This window comes from Cyprinus carpio, chromosome A12, assembly GCF_018340385.1.
Source record: "Cyprinus carpio isolate SPL01 chromosome A12, ASM1834038v1, whole genome shotgun sequence".
NCBI classification, from domain to species: Eukaryota; Metazoa; Chordata; class Actinopteri; order Cypriniformes; family Cyprinidae; genus Cyprinus; species Cyprinus carpio.
In genome coordinates this window covers 16,851,307-16,873,871 of record NC_056583.1, presented here as the reverse complement: position 1 = coordinate 16,873,871, position 22,565 = coordinate 16,851,307, and the positions used below count along the sequence as shown (strand labels likewise).

Sequence of the window (22,565 nt, the reverse complement as noted above, 5' to 3'; positions counted from 1 at the left end):
AGTACGTGTTTTGGTACAGGAATGTGAAATTTAAGTCACATTGAACAAGCAAACCCCAAACCTGGGTTGTTTTCCATTAACACTCAGACTTGCTGGGAACATTGGTCCGAGTTGTTTTGAGTTTGTTCTATTTTGAAACCCTGAAGCTCTGCGGTATGGGAGCGCATGGGTTTTACATCTGTTTGTTAGTACGTTCAGCTGGACACATTGTCTCCAACAGACCTGTGCTGTGACCTGTGGGCTGCCTCGCCAACACCTTCCATCGTTACAAAAACAGAATCGAGAGAACCAGTCTTTCTCTGTTCCATGTTCTCTGTCCCTTTCTCCCTCGCTGTTTCTCCTCCCTTCCATTTCTTTCCTGTCATTTCATCTTATTAAAGCACATGGATTGTCACCGTTATTTACCAAATATAGTCTGACAAAGAAGTGGGAATTTTTACTGATTGAAGATCAAAGTGGCAAAGTCTCCTCCTCAAATCCCACCCTTTCTATTAGAGCCCCTTAAGAACAGAGGAAAACATCAATTTCTCACACATCAATGGCTGCTTCATAATCAATTGAAAAAGACACTTGTATGGGGATGCAAATCTTATCTTTGTCTTATTAAAGCTTTTAGAAGATACATGCCAGGATTTAATGTTATTAAATAAAAGAGGTCGGTTTTTTTAATCTAAAGATGTAGAGGCGTTAGTAATGGTCTAAATCAAAGACTGGGGAGTCTCTTAATAACCAGCAGAGTTTTCCTATCCTTATTAATAGTGATAAAATATACTGTGATGTGATCTCTGCGCTTCTGATGCATTTTGGAGATGGTTAATGAACAAAAATAAGATGTGGGATTCATTTCCCAGCGAGAGGACGGCATGGGCGACCCGGGTGGAAAATGAGTTTTCGCTCTGACCATTAATATGAACAAAAGCTCTTGCAACTAATGTTGCTTTAAAGCGAGCACAGACCGCACTGCTTTTCCCATCTAACAACCGAGTTTTATTCTGGAGTGGTTTGTTTGTGTAAAAATATCAGCCTTTTGTTTATTCAAAAATAAAAAAAGACAACAGCTTTGCCCTCTGACCTGCCTTTGTTCGGGTCATGAATCACTTTCTGGAAGTGTAATGAGTCGATTTAATGTAAAACTTGAGCTCAAGGTTGTTGCATGCAGGAAAATATTCATTATGATTGCAGGTTGACACATCTTAAGTGAATCAGATTCATGGTGCTCCTGGCATTATGACATTACATTTACATACAAGCACACAAAAGCATCAGGTGTAAGGAAGTGCCATGCAGAAATAACAAACCACTCAATTAAAAAAAGGAAATAAAATGATCAGGGACTTTACTGGTGTTCACAGACACCGACAAAAATGCACTTAAAAAAATATTATATTCACGCAACCTACTGCTTTGATTAATTAAATGCATAAAAAAAAAAAAAAAAACTTTTTCAAAATAAAGCAATAGAGATGTACTTTGATTGGTAAAGGACGTTAGCAAGATCGATTTTCTTGCATTAATTTCTTAATTAAGCCATGGTATGAAGACTAGCAGGTGGAATCTCATCTAGGGTTCAGCAGAGAACCATGTTTGAGATTTGAGTAACTCCTTTTTCTATAGACTTTCCCATAGGAAAGAAAAAAAATCATGAATTAGATCCATTTAATATGGTTGCTGTTTGTTCTAAAAAGCAGAGATTAAATGGTGAGCAAATTGAAATTTTGATTTGAATTGAATGCTTTCAAATATTTAATCTGCGAAAAGTGTGTCTCCTTTAGAGTTTCAGAAGAGATCTAGCCTGTTTTATCTCCATGAATTTACATTACATTAATATCTCTGTTCTCTTGTATGCTACAATTACCATATTTGTTTTTAATTTAAAGAGTTTCAGAAGACAAAGCTTAATAAATCTGAACTAAGACCTCCATCAAGTTTCCTGAGATTTGAACAAGCAACCTGTGTCTATTACATTATGGATTGTTTAAATGCATTTAGAGCTGTATACATTTAATCCTGATGTTTAGAATGGAGCGGATACATGTTCATGATGTAAAACACATCCTCTGAGACTAATATCCAAAGTCTATAGTTCAGAACCATGTGCACTGTGATCTATGATAGCTGTCAGGCATTGCCCCTACTGTGTTGAAAACTTTTCCTGCTCTTTCTGCCTGGGAAACTGCCTGCTGTTTCCTGTATCTTGCTCAGGAAGAAGCTTTCGGACACGTCCTTGAACTCAAAAATAAGAGGGCTGCTGCCAGAACAAATGTTCAGCAAATAATGCATACATATGAGATCACCAGCAGAAAATAGGCCTAAAATGACATTTATAAGTGTAAATGCTTTTTGCAATTCATTTTACGTTTTTAAGTCTAAAATCCAAAAGAGTAAAAAGAAAAAAATCTCACAATCTTAAAGCTAGTCTATAAAGTTCTATGTGTCTATATAGAACTTTAAAGGGTTCTATCGCTGACTTCATGATTGGAACTCCTAAAATATGATGAAATGGAACACTTATAGTGGTTCAAATATAGATTCTTTTTTTGTTTGTTTGTTTAAATAGATTTTTAAATAATTGAACATCATGTGAACTGATACTTTATCAATTTGAATATATTTTGAACTGATACTTTTTTTTTTATGATTTATTTTTTTATTTTTGTAATAAAGTTTTTTGGTGATGAGTTAGTTTTTTGTTCCAGTGTCTGTGCTTCTCTAAATCCAGTAAGATATCTACTCAACAAATTCAACTAATCTATTATAGAGAAGCACTCATAAATGGTAAATATTTGGATAACAGAGAGCACAGCAAGCTAAAACACAAGCATTACAAAGATCCAGAGGACTTTATGTAATCATACAACATTAAGCTTTGTGTCTTCACGACAAGCTGTTGTTGACATTAGTATAATTTATACAGACTATATGAAAACTGTGGGCAGGAATCGACGGTCTGCTGAAAGAGAGAGCATTTGATGCAGAGGCTGTGCTCGAGAGATAACTCTGGGGTCATGGGTTCATCTTCTGAGTAATGTAGGTTTGGTGTGATGTCAGAGAGTTTCCTCTGTGTGTGCCTTGGCTCCAATATTCGATGTGACTGCAAAGTTTAAGAGCACATACATACACAACGATGCGCCTCTGCAGGTGGCCACATATTTGTATTGCTCCAAACCCAAACCTTGATAAATGGCAGTCGCGTCCATGTATGAAAACGTCTGCTGTTTGTTTTGGAAAACAGATTCAGTGCTCCTCCTTTCCCAAATACATTCCCACTATGGAGTATTTGACAGTCTCCGGGGGTGAGAGACATGTTCAGACGCCGTTAGTGCCATGGACAGGACTACAATATTTGAACTCACAGATGTTCTCCAAAACAAGTTTCTAGGTCTAAATGTTGATGTGGCGATCCAAGTTGGATTCACAGAACCAATGAAATGACACATCTCTGAGTCAAATCCTGTGGTTCAAAATAACAGAAAGACAGATGCGTTGTAAGCTTTGACTTTGTTTGGAACTTTAATAATCTATGAACATTTCCATTCCATCAAACCTCATTTACTCACATTCAAATGATTAGCTTGACTGTTCTGACTGTAATCTTTTCAAAATGCAGAGGATAACACAATTAGTTTGATTCTGTTTTTCAATCTGCCCTTAAAATATACATTATAAAATGAAACTTTGCATAATGTTGTAAAGAAAATAATTTCCCTTTTGTTGGTCTGTGCATGCAAAACATGAAGATCCATTAGAATCGCATAATTGTGGTTAACCACGTCATTATTCACAGGATAAAATTCATCTGAGCTCCTACAGGGGAAGAAAATGCTAAAATGGTACACAGAGGCTCTCTCACAATGGGGAAATTTGCAATTGACTAAATGCGAAAAGGTTAAATGCCAAGTTCCACTTGTAAAAATTAAAAAACTTTTTTGTTTTATTCAACTAGCTTAGAGGGAATCTGGCATAAATCATGTTGCATTCACTATTAACCCAGCTTTTAAAATGCACATATTGTTACTCTGAAAACAACCGGGAAGACCATTAACAGAGCCCATAATATGCTAATTAAGAACAGAGCCATTTCATCCAGCGCAGGAACACGCAGGCATTGTGGGTAATTAACTGTTTGCGCAGACACAAATATCTTTCCAGGTAACATTTTACACAGAAAACAGTATAGAGATATTAGGGCAAGTGTGCAGAAGTCAACGCTCGTCTCTTATTTTAATGTCATTACCAGAATAAATCTCAAATAATCATTACTTTCCATTTTTTTTTACTTACGTGTTATAAAATATTGGCACAGAAAGAATAGGTCAGTCTGAAGCGTGGTTTAACACATGGATCGGTCACAGGTTTAGATCCAGCAGGGAAATAAATAGAGCAAGGCTTGGCTTAGCAAGGCTGATAAAACGCACCCAATCTAAGTGAACTCTCAGTAACCTGCTGAGGCAATCCAGGGAGATGCTAGCTAGAAGCTCAGCTGCTTTGGTCTGGTATCTGCAGGCTCCAGGCTTCTGAAGTCAAAAAGCAATGGGTCATCTTTCAGCTGCTGACAGCACATTTTAAATACTGAGTCGTTATTGTTCAATCATATTGACTTACTCTACAACTAAGGATGCATATCTATCCAATAGATCTTATATTTATAAATAACTTCAAAGAATGTGAAGATGTGTCATGCTGCATTTCTGCAACTGTTTCGGGAGATTATTATAATTGAAAATCATATACATAATTTTTGTTATTTGTGTATATATGAAATATTATATTCTTTTGTCAGCTCTTATATTGCTGCTTTGTAATATACAGTATATGGTTGCTTATATTAAAATAACATTTTCTAATTTAATATACATATTTTTAAAACATTATATACTTTATAGGCATGCTGTATTTTTATATTCAAGATACCAATACTGTTTTTTTTTTCAAAATAATATGTTATGAAGGCAACACTGCGTGTTCCTTCAAATGACGGTGTTTCTGCATAATTCCACTATAGTGAAATTTAGGTAGGGAAAAATGAATGATGCTTTCTGATACCTGCGTGACCTTGACTCTTAAAACGAATGTAAGGAAAAGGCTCATTTAAATATGAAATAAGTAACCAAATAATGTTAAAGCGAGAAAATACTATGAGTCAGCAAGCTGATATTAGGCAGTACTAATCTTAAACACACAGGAATGTCTTTAGAAAATAATTCATAGCTCATACAATTTTTGAGAAGCCAGTTTCCTATAGGTTTGTTTAAATTTTATAATCTTTTATGATTTATACATTTATTTATGTATGCATATACTTAATTTACATCCAAAACCACCAAACCAGAAGCATATGCCCACAAATACAAAACAGTTTGTTCTTGCATTTTTGCAGAGAAAAGATGTGAGAGAAAGGATATTCAACCCCCACCTTGTCTTTATTCACATTGTGTGTGTGTGTGTGTGTGTGTGTGTGTGTGTGTATATATATATATATATATATATATATATATATATATAATATATGCATTGTATCATCATATTGTATATACAGTGCATTGTGTGGTGTGTGTGTGTGTGTATATATATATATATAATTATTAAATTATTATATATATATAATTAATAATAAATGCTTTAATATATTTTAGTATTATAAATATAGTATAAAGTTTCCTTACATGAAAAATGTGTGTTGTATGTCTGTGTATACTGTATATATTCCTATCTATAAATAGAATTAAAATAACAAATCTAATCACTCTTTAATCACTGCATGATTAAGTACAAAAGGTGAAATTTATTATGACAAGTTACTTGGATAGAAACAAAAATGCTGATATATGATAAAAAGAAAAAAAAAATCAGTACATAAAATTGCATAGTTATGTAGGATAAAGCCAGTATGTTCTGCAATTTGTCACATTTTAAAACACCAATAAAAAGGACATAAAATCGTCATATAAATGATTGCTGTTTATTCCCCCCTCGCAAATTAAGCATTTGTAAGGAAACTCATTTTTAAAGTGATGTTTTCATAAATAGATTTGATTTAGTGCAATTGAGAATTGATGGTGATTTGAGTCCATGTCTGGAGTGAGTGGGGTTATTTCAGTCCACCAACACCTCCCAAAACATCTGCAGAAAATAAGGAAGCCAATAGCTGTGAGCCGTTTTACTGCTCAGATACACGCAGACTAGTGTCTTCCGCCTATTTATGCATTAATTCCTGTACAAAAGCAAACAGGGGCGACTCGTTTTAACTGTCCTGCTCTTCACCAAAAGCTCTTTTCCTCTCCCTCTCTGTTTTTCGCGCGCGCTCTTTCTCGTTCTCGTTCAAGCCCTTTTCCCCCTCCAGTACTTTTTTCCTGCCCCTCTCTATTTATGAAAACGTCACTTCAAGTCCCTCCCTGTTTGAATCTCATTAGTTTTTTTTCTTGTGTGTTTCTCCCTGTCAATAATCCCGAATCCAGACTCTCTCTATTTCCATCCCTCTCTATCTGTCAATCAGCGCCGCCTTTGAACTGAAAACCACTCCGACCAACTTCAACTCCCTCAATCCGAGCGCCTCAGCTCCGTCTCCGGCTTCTGTTTCTGCCAAGATTGCCCTCTTCTTTTTGAGTTTTGAACACTCACCCAGCCAAACGACACTGCGAGTCCCTAAACTTAAAACTCGGGATTCGGGGATCACACCAAGATCAAGGGTTTAAAAACTTTTGGGTGTTTTGGCCCCCCGCAAAATTAGCGCTCCTCGGGAAAAATGCCGCAGCTGAACGGCGGTGGAGGGGACGATCTGGGTGCGAACGATGAAATGATTTCCTTCAAAGACGAAGGCGAACAGGAGGACAAGATTTCGGAGAACTCTTCAGCAGAAAGGGATTTAGCAGATGTCAAGTCTTCTCTGGTAAACGAGTCGGAAACGAATCAAAACAGCTCTTCGGATTCCGAGGTAAGTGACAAATAACCGCGAATCCGCGACTTTGTCCAGAACTTCACATGCACTTTTCTTGTTTAAACACGCTGCTAACTAGCTAACGATCTCCTCGCTGTGATTATTCAATGCATTCCCTGTGTTTCGTTGCATTTCAAGGCGGAAAGACGGCCTCCGCCTAGATCTGAAAGTTTCAGAGACAAAACAAGAGAAAGTTTAGAGGAGGGTGAGTGCTTGTTTTCTCTAAATCATCTTTTTGCATTGGACAACAACACGGTGCCTCGGTTCCGTTTGCTTCTGCACATACGTACAAAGTTTTTTTTTTGGGAATGTAACTTAAAACTAAAAGTTTTCCTCTTCTTTTCCCCCGCCATGTTAGCTGCGAAAAGGCAAGATGGAGGGCTGTTCAAGAGCCCACCGTACCCGGGCTATCCATTTATAATGATTCCCGACCTCACGAGCCCGTACCTCCCGAACGGATCGCTCTCACCCACCGCGCGCACAGTAAGTGTTTTTAACGTGTTTCTGTAGCCACATGCACGTAGCTAAAGCACCACGTCCATGTTTAGGGATTGCTTTGGTCGGCTCGTGAACTTCTGTCACACTTCACTCTGCACTGTACAGCTGCACGCCGCTCGCGCGGATCCACTGTCGCGCGTGGACAGAGCCGCGCGGGCGGCAAGTAACCTTACAGTGGAACGCATAATGTGCTTTCATGACGTGCACAAACACACGGCCACAGCAACTTTTAACTCCGTAATTTTTTCTTTTCATTTCTCCTGGCTATATTTACATTCTTGTCAGGTTAGATTATTTGCTTTAGATTCTGCATTTTTACAGTACTATTTATTTTAATTGTTTGTGTACTTGAATAACTAGTGGATTAGCTCGTTTGCTTTAGACTAGACATTTAAATTACAGTAGCTTGTGTTCCGGAATTTTTAAAATGGAAATGTACAAGAATGTTTGAATTTATAATAATAGTATTATTATTACTGTCGTTATTATCGTTGTTATGATTTTTGCACATGAAAAAAAAAACGTTTCTGTTATTCTAAGGCATTTAACCATCAAAAATTAAAATTTTAAGTTTAATTGCAGCCTTAATAGTTTTAAAATGAAATCATGTGGTGCTATATTTACAATCTGTGCTTTTTCTGCCACTTTGGATTTATTTACTGCTGAAGAGATTCCAGTAGAAATGACAGAAATGATTGTGACAGTTTAAACGGATGGAAACAAAGATGCTGTTATGACATGATGATGAAAACATTTTTACAGTGTGCCACATAAAATGACACATTAGTAATTTATCCAAGCTTAACATAACAGTGCTGGTGTTATTTACAGAATGCAATGCACATAAATGTTATTGCCAAAGAGCATCATGGGAAATGTTTATGGTAATTAGTGAAAGGCAGTCAAAGAATTTGTGATCATTAGAATGAAAGCACAATATTGCTCATTCCACCCTTGACATTGTGTGTAGTAAAATATTAGACAGGAGTGTCAGAATTATATTGAAATCAAATAAACATGCACATTAAGTATAATATGTTTTATATTTACATTTACATTTTGTCATGGCATGATGGACTTCTCATTTAGAGCATGCATAATGTTGAATACCATGTAATGAGAATATATGCATAATATATAAGTGTAAATACAGATTGTGTTGTTTAAATCAGCTGTGCTTAGTTATGCATATTTGTCAAACACTTTTTCTGGCACCAGAAAGAATTAATGTTGATTTAGCAGGTTGATATATTTGTTCACAATTGATATTTTATAATTTTTAAAATGTCATTACTGTAGATATAACATAATAAGAAAAAGGAAAATTGTGCAGTATGATCTTACTGTCATTTCTGATTTTCATAATCAGCTCTAGGCTTAATCTGAAACGTGAAGGTACGCTTTATGACAATGACATGTGGGGTAACCTGAAATTAAGTAAATGACTACGTTCAAAATGTACTGCTCTGAAATTGTGGCTTAAACTTCAGGTATTTTAAAGATGTTCTGCTGTTTCTAGTATCAGTGAGACATTTTTGTCGAAACATCTCTGGCTGTTTTTGTTTGTGGTGGATATTGCGTGTTTCCCAAAACATTGGTGAATCAGTTCTTCACTTGCTGATAATTTCTTTAATGCTGTAAATGCACAATTGAAACATTCACATATAAACAAAAGGACAGAAAATTATGAAAGCATCAGTATGACCACTGCAATTGTGCATAGATTAGTAGGAATATGTAGGAAGTATTTGATATATAGCGTGTCTTCTGTAGGTAGGTTGTGATGAATCTAAGAGATGCTGTTACCAGAGTTCATAGTCTGATAGTTCCTCTCCCTGCTGGGATGAAGCCCTGTCTAAATCGCTGGCTTATTCATTTTTGGCTTCAGAGAATATATATTTAGTGATATCTCACGGAAGTAAGGATCATTGTTTGATCTCCTCCCCTATATGTGGGAGTCAGTCCAGATCTGTTCTGACCCTCTAGCCTAAATATTATACCCATCGATATAGTGAATTTCTTTATAGTTGTATGTTAAAATGTTTGATCTCTTACTGCAACCAGGCCTACAGATCGTGCTGTACCCCTTCACCCCGCTTCTGTGCCATGAGGTCTGCTACCTATGAGCTGCCTGGGCGTCCGACCCACACAACTTTGAAGTTGAAAGCCGTTGTATTCATAAACGCATTACTTAAGTAGAAGATAAATAATTCACCAGAGCATCAATTAGCTGTCGCTACATTTAACGAATGCACGGGGCTTGTTGTGTTTAGCTTCCAGTGATGTAAATTTTAACATTTCTTAGCATTATCCTTCCTTCTTTTTTTTTTATTTAAATTGTATGAAACAAACAGGTGATCTATTCCAGTTTTGTTGCATTTTAAACATTTATTTATTTATTGATCCAATGTTTTGCTTTCAGTATAAATTTGCTACTGCCGCTTTTTTTATAATCTGTAGGGGTTTATTTAATGGTGGATTCCTCTCTACAGGTTGATATCAGAGATGCGACAATTTAAAAAATAGGTATTGTTTAATTTACATAGGCCATGTGTCAGCTGAATTTCCCTGATGTTCCGCTCATGCAATCGTGATGAAATGCTTTTCCCCTTGTGTGTGTTTGACTGAAGGGAGGGAGCGAGTTTAATTCGTCTGACCTCTGTAATAGCGAGAGCTGTAATAATGGGAGTTTGTATTTCCAACCACCTCAATCGGAAAATCTTCACGATGATTTGGTAGCAATTAGCAATTTGCCATGACGTTCTATCGACAATGCTTGGATTCTCTTTTTTTCCCTCACTAAAAACTGCAGACAATAGCCACTCTTCCCCCTTTCATCGAGAGCAGTTTGCATGCAGACACACGGCTGCGGACACACTCTACGTGTGTGTTGTGGTTGGAAAGGTGCTGGGTTAACTGGGTGGCTGTAGGCTAAAATCTCACCTCAACAGGTCTGTGGAGAGGGGAAGGCGAGGTAGAGCAGAGGTCTGGCCGGCTGAGTTCTGGCAGGGGGCTTTATGCCCGTAAATCCGCTGGGTTTATTTACTGCCTCTCTGTCTTATGAATGTTAAGATATTTGACGCCACCCCTGGCCCCATAATTCCTTAGGCCTGCAGACTTTTGGCAGAGGTTTCAGGTTTCAACGTATAATTATGCGTAGTTTAAAAAAGGAACATAATATAAAAAAAGACAAACTTGCAACACCCAAATGCACTCTCTGTTATTTAGAGCAAAGAAAAGGAGATGCATGGCGGATGTTTTTTTTTTTTTTTTTAAACATAGTTTTAATTTTTATAATTTTAAATGTAATTTATAATTTAATTAAAAAAATTCTAAATTGATTTTGTGTTTCAAATCAATTAATAATTTTTTTTCAAAGATGCATTCAACCCTCATGTAGCCCTGCATGGACATATTTTAATAAACCACGGCTGAATCTTTTTAGGCTAAGACGTCAATAACAATGCTTTATCGTATGGATTATGTGTGTTGAATAGCCTGTCGTGTGAGGTGCAGATGATAGTTTAATGCGGATTTACAGGGATAGACTCATACCTTATCAAATTGGCTTTACATGTTAATGGCCCCTAATTGCTATCCGCAGGGGGTTCACCGAGCTACGCGCTTGCGTTTTGTGCCACTCTGCACAAAATACACTCCCAGTTTATTTAGAAGCTTGCCATCCTTTTGTTTTGCAAATCACTTTTGTTTACAAAGAATGGCGGAAGCAAGACTCTCTCTTTCTTTCCCACTGCCACTCTTTCCTTCTCCTCCTTGTCTTTTTTTCTCCTCCTCCCATCCTACATGCAAAAAAAAAAAAAACGGTTTCTGTTTGTTAGGGTTCGATAAACACCCATAAAAAAAGTGCAATCTGTTTCGGATTTGTGCGAGTTAAGTTGGGGAGCAAAGTTTGGCACCATTAAACTGAAAGCAGGGCCTGTGAGACGTTAGCGGCGCACAGCACATTCTCAGGGCTTAATTAGTCCAAACTGTAATTGTTCATGGTCTGCCAATAGGAGTAATGCTCAGGAAGAGTGGAGTTGCACTAAATCGGCCCATGGTTTTTAAAACAATAAATCACTTGCATATTTGTGTCATGATTCAGATAGAGTCCCGACCTCTCCCATCTCGACATGTGGTAAATTGTAAAGTCAATGAATCGCAGATGTGGGTGGGTGGGGGGGTCGGAGGGGGTGGGCTGTAAAAGAGTACAGTACGGTTTTGTTAGTGCTTGGTAAATGAATGGAAAAGATTTGTGCTGTAAATATTTACTGAGATGTTTTTTTTTTTCTACTTGCTGTGCTCAATTGTCTTACGTTGATGATTTTGGCAGGCTGCTCTCTATGACTATGTGTGAAAATAACCTGGTGTTTTTTTTTTCTTTCTTTTGCTCTTTTTTTTTCTCTCACTGATTGTATTTTAAGGCAGCGTTGTGTGTACACAATGTTCTGCACTAGTTTAATAGTTAATGAAGGTTTCTTGTTAGGTTGTGGACTGTTAAAAATTTCGTAATCGTATCGCAAATAAATAGAAATAGTCAATTTTTTTTTTTAAATTTTATTGGATGCCACAGTTGAGAATTATATTTCTGTCTTGATTTATTACTGTCGCGTTTGTTTTTAAAGCTGCAAACGCAATCCTGTCCTGTAACTGATAAATGGGGAACTGCTGTTGTAAATTCTGCATCTCATGGAGCTGCATTGGCTTAGCAGCTGTGTGTTGTTGACCCCGCCCCTCACCTCTCTCCTCTTCACCATTTATTTCCATAGACAAAGTTCAACACAAAGATCGTACTGTACGTCTGGAATGCAACTTTTGTCATCTGTTAAATATAGTCCTGCTGCTGGCCTACACATTGAGGGGCTCCTTAAACATGACTCTTTCTCTCTCTGTGCACACGCACCGTGGTTCTTATATGGTGTGTGATGGGGGCGAGAGCGCCAGTGTTGAGGCCTTTTGAGGAGATCTTTAATATTGATTAATTACAAGAAGTGCAAGAATTTAATAAAATTCCCAAATCTATGAAAGTACTGAAAGTGCCTTTAATATTTAGATGATTTGGCAAATTATTTAATTTTCATTCGTAATAAACTAATAAATTTGTAAATAATTAGGTGTTAAAAGAGACAGCAATTTTTTATTTATTTATTTATTTTTGGTTATGATACCTGTTTTGCTTTTTGTCAAAGCTGTGAAATTTGCATATATTTGCATAGATGCAGTTTGATGTAGATGCATTTAAAGTAAAGCCTTCAAGAAAGAGTCAGATTGTTAGATCATTAAATATTTTTAATAATATTTTAATACATTTCAAATATTTTAAAAGTTCTTGATCTAAAATGTGATGTATAGATATACAGTATGTAAGTATGCAAGGGCTTTACTGAAATATTTTCAGGTTTATTTTTGAAAATCATTTTCTGTGATGGCACATACTGTGCCTTAAAATCCTGGCTTTAAAAAGCTGTTGAATATTTCCACCGTTATTGTTTCATTAAACACATTTTGTGACAATAGTGGGGCATGTTGTCACAGTGTATGCAGACTATTAAGCCTTTTCAGGGAAATTTTATGAAACAAGTGAAAAAAATGAAAAAGGGAAATATACAAAGATATAATATTTTTGGCCAACAAATATTGTAATTTGTATGCTAGTGTAGTTTTATTGTGATCACGCAAAAATATTGTGGAGTTGGATTTTTTAATTTGTAAGACAGAATTCACTAAAAATATAATATAAAATATTAGATTTTATAATTAGAACATTTTTGCATTTCTGCTTTGCTCTGAAGGAATGTTTTCATCTGCTTGTTTTAGAGAAGTTTACCTTGTGCAGTATGCTGGACTGGAGTGGGGGATTAGGAAAAGCGGGAAAAAGCAGGGTCAATTTGCCAGCCGTGGCATAGTGGGGGAGATGGAAGATGGAGTGAAGGAAGATGCACAAAGCCAGTTTGAATAGGGCGCATAATTGCTGCTAATGTGGGGGCAATGAGAGTGGAGACAGTTCCTGGTTAGATGTCCAAACAATAGAGCCCCCAGGCCTCACATTTATCTACTACGGAACAAAATGAAGGAAAGGAAAAACACAGCAGGGACTGAAAATCGAAAAGGAGAAGGTGACAAGTTTATAGTCATGTTTGATGGACAGGCCATGTGTGTGGCATCCCCCCTTTTAAACTTTTTTAATGAATCAGGTTAAGTTAGTAATGCTTCCTGATTCCCGCTTCGTCATCAAAATGTCGGCTGGAAGTTCTCCAGCTTAGAGGCTTGTGTGACGCTGGTGGAATTTGGTTGCACTGGGCTTTTGTTTGGATTGGAACATGCTCGGGTTGGGCCAAAGTGCACACGCATACTCTCTGGAGCTGCCATCTGACTTGTATGCTTAATGATAGGAGTGTGCAAGTTTCCAGTGAAAAAGTGTGCGTCTTGTGCTTATTGGCACGATGTCTTTTTACTGTACATCATTCATTATCAGACTTTAAAACATAATGATTGCGTTGTCATATGTCAGGTGGACCTGTAATACAGAAAACACAATGACATCAGACTGAGTACGTGGTAAATATTCTCCTATGATAAAAGACCTGATAGAGTGACCATCGCTGTCTTTGCACAGGAAGTCTGTTGCTGACATACATTTTCAATGAAACTTCTGCACAGAACTTCAACAGAAAAAACAAAAACCTATCGGGATCTATTTTTAAACACAAAAAAGGGACAAAATTTCCTTCATCAAGGCATGTTATTGAAGTTTCTAAAAAAAGATGAAGCCTGACCAGTCACTGTTTTGCTTCTGTATTTATTATTCTGCCCTGTGAAATGTTTCTCTTTGATAAGGAAATGAGCTAATTTAGTGTCACACCCACAAGTTTGTCTTCTAGCTCTGATTGCAAAATGAGATTCTATAATGTTGCATTGCAGAAGGTGAAATCCTGTTTACTTATAATAATCTGCATTAATTCCTGTAGATATGTCGGGAGTGTTTGGTATGGGTAAAGCACGTAATTGAGAAAGTAATAGGTGATAAAACTCAGCCCATGTATTTTTAATCTTCTAATTAAACTTTTAATTGCCAAGGGATAAGCTCTGAGCAGGGCCCAGAGTGTGTGCGTGTGTGGATGCGCGTATGCTTGTCTGTTCACTAATGAGTTTATTGCATGCTTGTTTCTAGCAAAGGTACTGCATTCAGAACTGAACAAATGGTGAAGGAGATTTTCTACCAGGGTAGAAAGCATCTAATCCAATAATCGGGGATTTCTATTAAGATTAGAGGTACAACAGGCCGATATTTGTATGCTTTATAAGAGATAAGTGCTTTATGAACTTTAGAAACCAAGTATTTATTTATTTTTTGGTACAGGTCTTCACATATATCAGAAGATAACCATCCCCTGCGTTAAATAATGGGTGTGTGATGGCGTGCATGGAGCCTTACATTATGCTGTTTCTCTGGCCATATCCTGCTGAATGGCTGTCAGACAGTATAGATAATATTTCAGCTGATTAGCATTGTGCTTGTCACCAGTTTTGTCTTGTTGATGTGTCTGAGGATAAATCTCACATTGAGACTCGCATCAAATTATAGGGAATTGTCTACACCTCCAGCGCACACATAAAATGTTTTGCGCACAGACTGTAGGAAATGTTGGTTGGTTTGTTTGTACATCGTCACCCTTAAGGATTAGCCTGGATCAACTGTCGCTGGCTACATCTCATTAGAGGACGGTGTGAACACTCAGTATGGTCGATTCCGAAACGCAGGGAATTGACTTCCCTTGCTGAACGAATTGTCAATTGGATTGTGAGCAAGGGGTATAATTGAATGGAGGTGTATCTTTGGCCGGCTGCCCCTAGGGCTCCGTGAGTCTGATCAGTGTTAGCCAGAGGTGGCAGATGTGGTTACTGATTGCAGCCAATGTCCTTTCACAGTGTTAAGATCTGAAAACTGTCATAGAGGAGGTGTAATTCAGCAGCCTTCCGAGTTAAATAGAGATGACGACTGCTTGCTAGTCATAGTGAATAGGGATCTCTCTCCATCGGCTATCTGCTGAATGGAAAGATTTAGCGATGAGTAGGAGTGATTTATAAGGAAAGAGAGTTTAATCCTGACCTGGAGCTGTTTTCTTTGGCCAGCAATCAGTTTAGACGATGCTGGTATAGAATAGGCAAGCAACAGTGGTGGTGTTACATTCGTCTAGATGCCCTTTAGAACCGGCAGTTTTTCTTTATCATCAGCTTTACAGCACTTGTATCTTTATGGGCTGTCGTGCTTTGCATTTTTCAAATATCAGTAAAGATAAATTGCCTGCTTTGTTAAAGCATGGGGCTTCGAAGTGGAAGATTTCAGGTCATTGAGGGGAAAAATGATCCAGCATTTGAGAGCTGTGTTGAGAACCATGAAAGCTTAAAACTCAACAATGAAGTGGTTTTGATACAGAGGCCTTGACATCTCTCAGGTTCATTTCTTTGTGGTGAAAGGTATACGTGATGATGTTTCTTAATTGTGTATGCTCTCTTAATGGTATGGGAGACGAAGATGTGAGATGTTTGGCTGTAAGCAAGAGCAGGAATTTGTATTGTGGGTTGTCTAAGCCAAGATCTTAAGGTCTGCGGGGAAGGAAGGGCCACAGTGTTTACATAGCCCAATTGTCCTGTGAGTGTCTAATGCACTACTGTTCAAACACTTGTGAGTGCACAGATGACCCCTGCAGCAGCCTTTGACACAAGTGCTGTGTCAGGCTTGCAGAGAATGCATTTGTTTATGTGTGTGTAAAAAGTAGTCACAAGTCCCATTTACTTTGGACTCTGTTAGCTGTTAGTGCCTAGTGGTTTGGATGAGTAGTACTAAAAAGCAGCTGAGCTCAATTCATCTCAGTAAGCCGAATGGATTGGGGGGTGGGGGGGTGGGGTATAGTGACAGAAGACCTACTTGTTCCATCAAAACAGACACTGACATACGGGGGAGTTATCGAACTAATTGTTGTTTGAATTACCTGTTATGATCCAATGACAAATCTCCTCCTCTTCTGCCATTGGAGCAGAAAATGTAGCCTGGATTGGCATGATGTTAGCAAGTGTGTAAACTGTGCTTCAACAAGATGGATAAATGCAATTATTGGCTAGGCCAGGAGAGGGAAAATCCATTTAAAGCCTGAAACGCTAACCAGGGGCTGTGGTTAATTCATTTGGCCAATTTGTGGGTGATGTACGAGTGTCGTGGCACATTAGTCAAGGAGAATGTGTGTGTGGGTTTAAGTATTAGTGTGTTTGTCTCAACCAGGGGGATCGGGGGTGTTTCATTGGAGCTGTCTCCTTGTGATGACTCCCCAAAACTCCTCCTTTTTCCCATCAACCCCCCTCTTCTTCCTCCCCTTGTCATTTCAGTGGATAATACAAATGGGGCATGAGCTCTCAAATGACAAAAAGATGCACTGAGAGCAAAAGAGCAGGATTGCAGTTCAAATGAGCCGGGAAGAGTGCCACGCTCCACAAGGCAGCTCACCGAACGTGGCCTAACACACCCCCGGAGTCTTCAATCACGACTAGTCAACCAACTAAATCGCTCAGGGTGTGAGGAAGCCAGGTTGAGGAAGCAGTACTGGGTCAGAAGCTTAGTCATGCTGAAGCAGGGTTCTCCTCACTAACCTAGCCTGACTCTGACATTATTCCTGAACTCTTCTTGGTTTACAATTGAGTTACAATTACCGTATAGAAACTGCTATTTACTCAAGGCATGCAAAACTGAGGCCACTGTGACGGGTGGCTTGCTATCACCTCTGCATGCCCATCTCCGCCCATCTCATTATCTTTCTGAAGGGCACTAAGGTATTGAGCAACCCTTTGAACAGAACTGTTGTCTTCCCCTTAAAGGGATACTCCACCCCAAAATAAAGATTTTATCATTAATCACTTACCCCCATGTCGTTCCAAACCTGTAAAAGTCTTCGGAACACAATTTAAGATATTTTGAATGAAAACCGGGAGGCTTGTGACTGTCCCATAGACTGCCAAGTAAAATACACTGACAAGCAGGGCTCCAGAAACCGGAAACCAATGAAATTTTGACAGGAACAGAACCAGAAACAGAAACTAAATAAAATTTTATAGTTCCGAACAGAATCGAAAATTTGAAATGGCCATTAACCGGTTAATAATGTTATATTCCATGTTCCATTTAATATATGAAATTTGCTGTCAACCAATCACAAATGCCAGTAGTACGGCCTATGCAGATGTGATGCTGAAGCCAACGAGTGAAATGTCCGCTCAGCTGTGAACTCATCATAGGTAAGTCACAATGGCAATGCACCACCCTTAGAGTTTATCTGAGGATAGTGTAAGATGAATTCAACAGACCACACGCACCTGCAGTGCTTCTGTGAATGGAGAAAACAGAAGAAATATATGTTTGCTTAAATAGGAATGGATGGATGTATACTAAATATATTTCACTTAAATCATATTGACAGATTAATGAAACGAAAGAAAAAAATGTGCTAAATAACACGTTCCAAAGTTTTTGGAAAGGAAAACGAAACAGCAGAGAGTAGTTTTCTTTATTTTGCAAAACCTTTACAGTTTTAATTATTTTGCAAAAGCTTGACAGCTTCGAATAATGTCTTGCTTCTGTATAACCAACCAGCATTGGTATGACCATCGCACCGACGCCATACGCGCACACACAATGTAATTTTGCTATATTGAAGCCTGTTCATTATCAAAATAAAATACAGTTAAAGAAACAAATAAAAAGTGACACTGCTCCGTTGTACAAAATTTGTTGCGTTCAGTGTGACCACGCCTCACTGTGCTGATATACTGTAGCCGATGTGAAGGATGATGTTTTATGTTGATGAAGTACATATACTATATAATAAATAATATTTTAGCATCCAGATATGTCGGGAATATGGAAACATTTGGATTCGTGCCGAATGAGAGAGTTAGGCATCAGCTTCACCTTAAATTAATTTGTTTTTGGATTGACGTTTTTATAGCCTAAACTTTAGACTTTAGATTTGTTTTGGAGAGAAACTAATAACTGTTTTTATAATGTTTGTAAACATTTTGCTTTAGCCTACAGGCATTTTTGCCTTCATTATTTCGGAAAGTAGTAGGGCTAATAAAATGCGACGAGAGCCACGACTTATGTTTTTTTTTTTCACTCTCAAAATGCAATCTTATACAAGTGGGGTTTTTTTTTAACAATGCAGCAAACATTTTTAAATATCTTAAAAATACTTTGATGTCTTTAAAGTGTTTATAGATTTTTTTTTTTTTTTATTTAGTAGCCTACATTTGGCCAAAATCTAGAAAAGATTATGCTGTATTGGCTGTGACTTAGCGCAGTGGGTTATTGGCTAATGTAACCAGATCTCTCTTTTTTCCTTTTCTTTTTGAGAAAAAAAAAAAACGCTGTACTTTATTATTATTATTATTATTATTATTACTATTATTACTATTATTAGGCAAATTATAGGCAAAGAAAATTGTTTTTAAAAAATAACGTTATTAACCACTATTTCTTCCACCCGAACCAGTTTCAGAACGGTAATAATATCAGAGGAGCGCAGGAACAGAAACGTTAAAATATCGATTTTGCTCGGAGTGATCCGATTGAATTTTTTTTTTAGTTTTTAAGTCAGAATAGTCCATCTGCCATCAGTGGTTCAACTGTAACGTTATGAACCGACGAGAATTCTTTTTGTACGCAATGAAGCGACGAGAATACTTTTTGTACGGGAATAAAACAAAAATAACGACTTTATTCAACAAATTGTCTCCTTTGTGTCTCTCCACATCACCGTAGCGCCATTTTGGATAATATGAGCTGAACGCAGGCAGCTTATGCTTTTCTGTGTCAGCCGCGCCACAAGGATGCATTGTTTTCTTTCAAATTAAAGCGTAAATACACATAGAAAACATATCTTTGTGGAGCGGCTGACAAAGAAGAGTGTACCCTGCCATTCTTTTTGTAACTTTACCTGGGTAAACAAGAATTCCTCTCCTGAGGCATATCAATCTGCTTGGCTTACACCAATGGTCGCCAACCCACTGTCCCAGTAGATCCTGAAAATAACAGTAAAATAAGTACAAAAATGCATTACATTTCTCCATTCTTTGTACTGTATTTTTCTGTTATTCTGGGGATCCACTGGGGCAGTAATAAAGAAAAACACATTCACGCCTGAGTCTGTCAACAGGATGTTAATAGAGGTCAGAGACACTGAAGACGAGTGCAATGAGGAGAAAATACTGTTAGCAGGCAGAGAACAAGAGCCCACTGTGTTCACGATGGTCGAAACATAGGAAGAGAATATAAATAGTGATTTGAGGGTATGGGGTTATGTTATTGTATCACTGAAGATAACTGTCCTGAGAAAAGTTTCGATGGCAATGGCATTTTCTTCTCCTCTTACCTCCAAATAAAGCACAGCTCTGCTTTGTTTACATTGGTAACCAAGGAAATAATATATCGTGTCTGGTTCATAAGCGCCACCTGCTGTCAGAGAGTGAATTTGCACCTCATTCAGACCTGCTGTTTTTGTTTCATGCAGATGTGTTTTATTTTATACAGTCTATAGTTTTATGTAGCAATAAAATAAAATAAATAAATAAAACCTAAAGTCAGAACATTCAGTTTTTGTTTTAAACCCTGAAATTATACAATCGAATTCAAAATAAAATAAAAACAACTGCTCGTGCAACATGTGTGTAGCATCTTTGTTTGGACTGTGATTAAAATGCAGTGGTTGCCTCTAATTTCAAATGGTTACAGATCTTTTTGTTTAAGGCCAGTTAAATAGCCAATAAATAAATTTGCTTTAAAAAATCAGTATCAGAATCAACCAATTTGCTAGGTAAAAAAATCTGATTCTGAATAGGCTATGATTGGTGCATCACTAATTAAAATACTTAATAAAGGGCCTCAAATTGAAAGTATAATCTGGGATGTCTTTATATCAATTCTTCAATAGGTAGATCTTGTCGTTCATAAACCTGAGGTCAGGGATCTTAGGCTTAAAAAGGTTGGTGACCACTGGCTTACACACTATTGATTTAAAGTGGATGAATATCCTCTACTCCATTAATGTAAAGTCTCATTGGTGAGAAACCACTTGACGGTTATGCAAGATTTGTGGTATGCAAACATGGTGGTCACATCCCGGAGAGCTCTATGAGGAAAAAGGCATCGGTTTACAGAGCTTGGCCACAGATTGAACCAAAGTCTTTTATCAACACAGTGAGCAAAGGGAAGATTTTGAAAGCAGAAAGGTGTGTGGATGCCCTCTTGCCCAAGAGTCTGCGCTTGGGTGGTTGAAGACATGAAGAAGGTTTAAGATCTGGTCACCTGACTGTGTGCTTCTCAGGCTGTGAGTTCAGGAAATCAGAGCCGGCAGGGAAGCAGCTGGCCCTTTGCCGTTCTCACAGCTGCTGTGCGGCCTTACACACTCGTATACTCAACTAACTCGCCTCTGGGACCGGACTCCAGGAGTGCAACCGCACACTTGAGGAGAACCACTCATGTTGCTTTTTGTGGTCAGATCTTACTGATGCTGCTTAAGTGTGTGCAAATTTTATGTTGACAGTCATTTGGTTGCTTCTGTCTTATTACAGAATAGAGAACCAGAGATGGATTGGTGGATGTGACTGCTGTTCCCTGAAGCTCTGTGGCTATTTTATAAAACCTCTCATTTCAGTAGCATCTATGTTAGTAATTTCCGGTTTCCCCCCAACTGTCGACGAGAAATTATGATTAATCCCACTGTGCATGCCCTAGGATCCCTTTCTTTTTAGGCATACTGGTTGGAATCTCAAAGTCCCCTTTGCAGCACTCTTGAGGTTCTCTTCCAGTGCTCGGTATCTACCACGTCTTCACACAAGAACAACTGCATGCAGTGTCATATTGACCAATAGTGAGGAAAGGATTAAAACAAACAGCTTGGATGTTTTGTGGGTGCTGCTTGGATCACTTTACAGCAATGGACATGCCTCTATATGCAACTGCTCTGGTTTGTAGGGAAGCTGCCAGTCTTATCAGTTCCAAGCAGAGGACAAGTATTTTAAACAGCTATTCTATACACACTAATTTGAGCTGGGATTAAACTAATTGGATTTTGTGACCAAGTTGTTGTCTTAAGCCATGACCCTGTGCCCTCTGTCTTATGGTAGCTAAGAAACAATAATTAAAAAAAAACTCTAAGTCTGACATAATTCTGCCTTTGCCTCGTCGTGTTTTATGAAATGGAAAATGTTAGTTTTATGTTATGGTGTGGCTTGTACCCCAATGGTTAAATGTTGATTTACTGCTCCAGTGTTGGGCTGAGGAACTGCTCCCATCTGTGGCATGAAGTCTAGCCACCCAGCATGGAATACGACACTCTGGGGCCCAGCCAGAACATGCACCAATCAGACATACATTAACACCAAGCAACACAACAGGTGAGCAGTCAGGCCCTGCTGCAAGCCAAGAATACAGGCTCCAAATATTTTTATTGACTTTCTTATGGCTTGTATAGTCATGACTCTGACTGAGTTTGGAGTTTTATATTAATTCTGTCAAAAACAATTTTATGGGAATTGTTTGTTTATTGGCACAGAGGTATGTCTCTTTCCCAAACGATGTCGCAATCTGTAATTTATGTTGATGGACTGATTGGGAGATTGCATAGTTTAATGCTTGGGGTGCTGTGGTCTGGGACTCTGGAAGACGCAACCGCTAATTGTTGACAGAAGCCATGGGCAGAGGAAAAGAGACAGACAGACAGAAAGAAAGAGCGAGTGAGTGAGCAAGAGGAAGAATGAATGGGCTCTGGCAGCAAGGTTGTGGACTGAAGCTTGGTTTTCAGGAAAGAGTGGATTCTTGGGATGTTCCCCAAAGACAAACGGCGGTGCTGAGCAAAGCCCATAAACCAAACACGCTCCCTCTTTTAAGAAAAGAACTCTAGTCACTTCTCAATTGCGCTTGTTATGTGGTTTACCAAACCAAGTTGGTTGGAAATGTCTTGTCTGGTAGAGGAATCATATTTTTTCGTTTGTTTTTCCCAACTCATCATAAGGGTCTGCATTTGCTTGCACTGATTAGAATATTATTCATTTAAAACAGACCCGACTTTCCACTTCCCGTCTTCAC

General features: G+C 38.0%; 1 protein-coding gene across 38 annotated transcripts in view; it reads left to right on the top strand.

The window, feature by feature from the left end:
• The first annotated feature begins 6,288 nt into the window (after positions 1-6,288).
• The window catches only part of LOC109056663 (transcription factor 7-like 2), an 88,191-nt gene continuing 71,914 nt past the window's right edge, over positions 6,289-22,565 (top strand). For 4 of the 38 annotated variants that reach the window (XR_006161378.1, XM_042767893.1, XM_042767879.1 and 1 more), the window contains exons 1-3: positions 6,297-6,931; positions 7,073-7,139; positions 7,293-7,417. Coding sequence is in view for 35 of the 38 variants with exons in the window: in XM_042767893.1 (XP_042623827.1) it covers positions 6,743-6,931; positions 7,073-7,139; positions 7,293-7,417 (381 nt within the window). In the remaining 3 variants the exon portion in view is untranslated. Of the gene's footprint in view, positions 6,932-7,072; positions 7,140-7,292; positions 7,418-22,565 lie in introns of all 38 variants that reach the window. The other 34 variants (XR_006161377.1, XM_042767883.1, XM_042767884.1 and 31 more) reach the window with 22 other exon arrangements.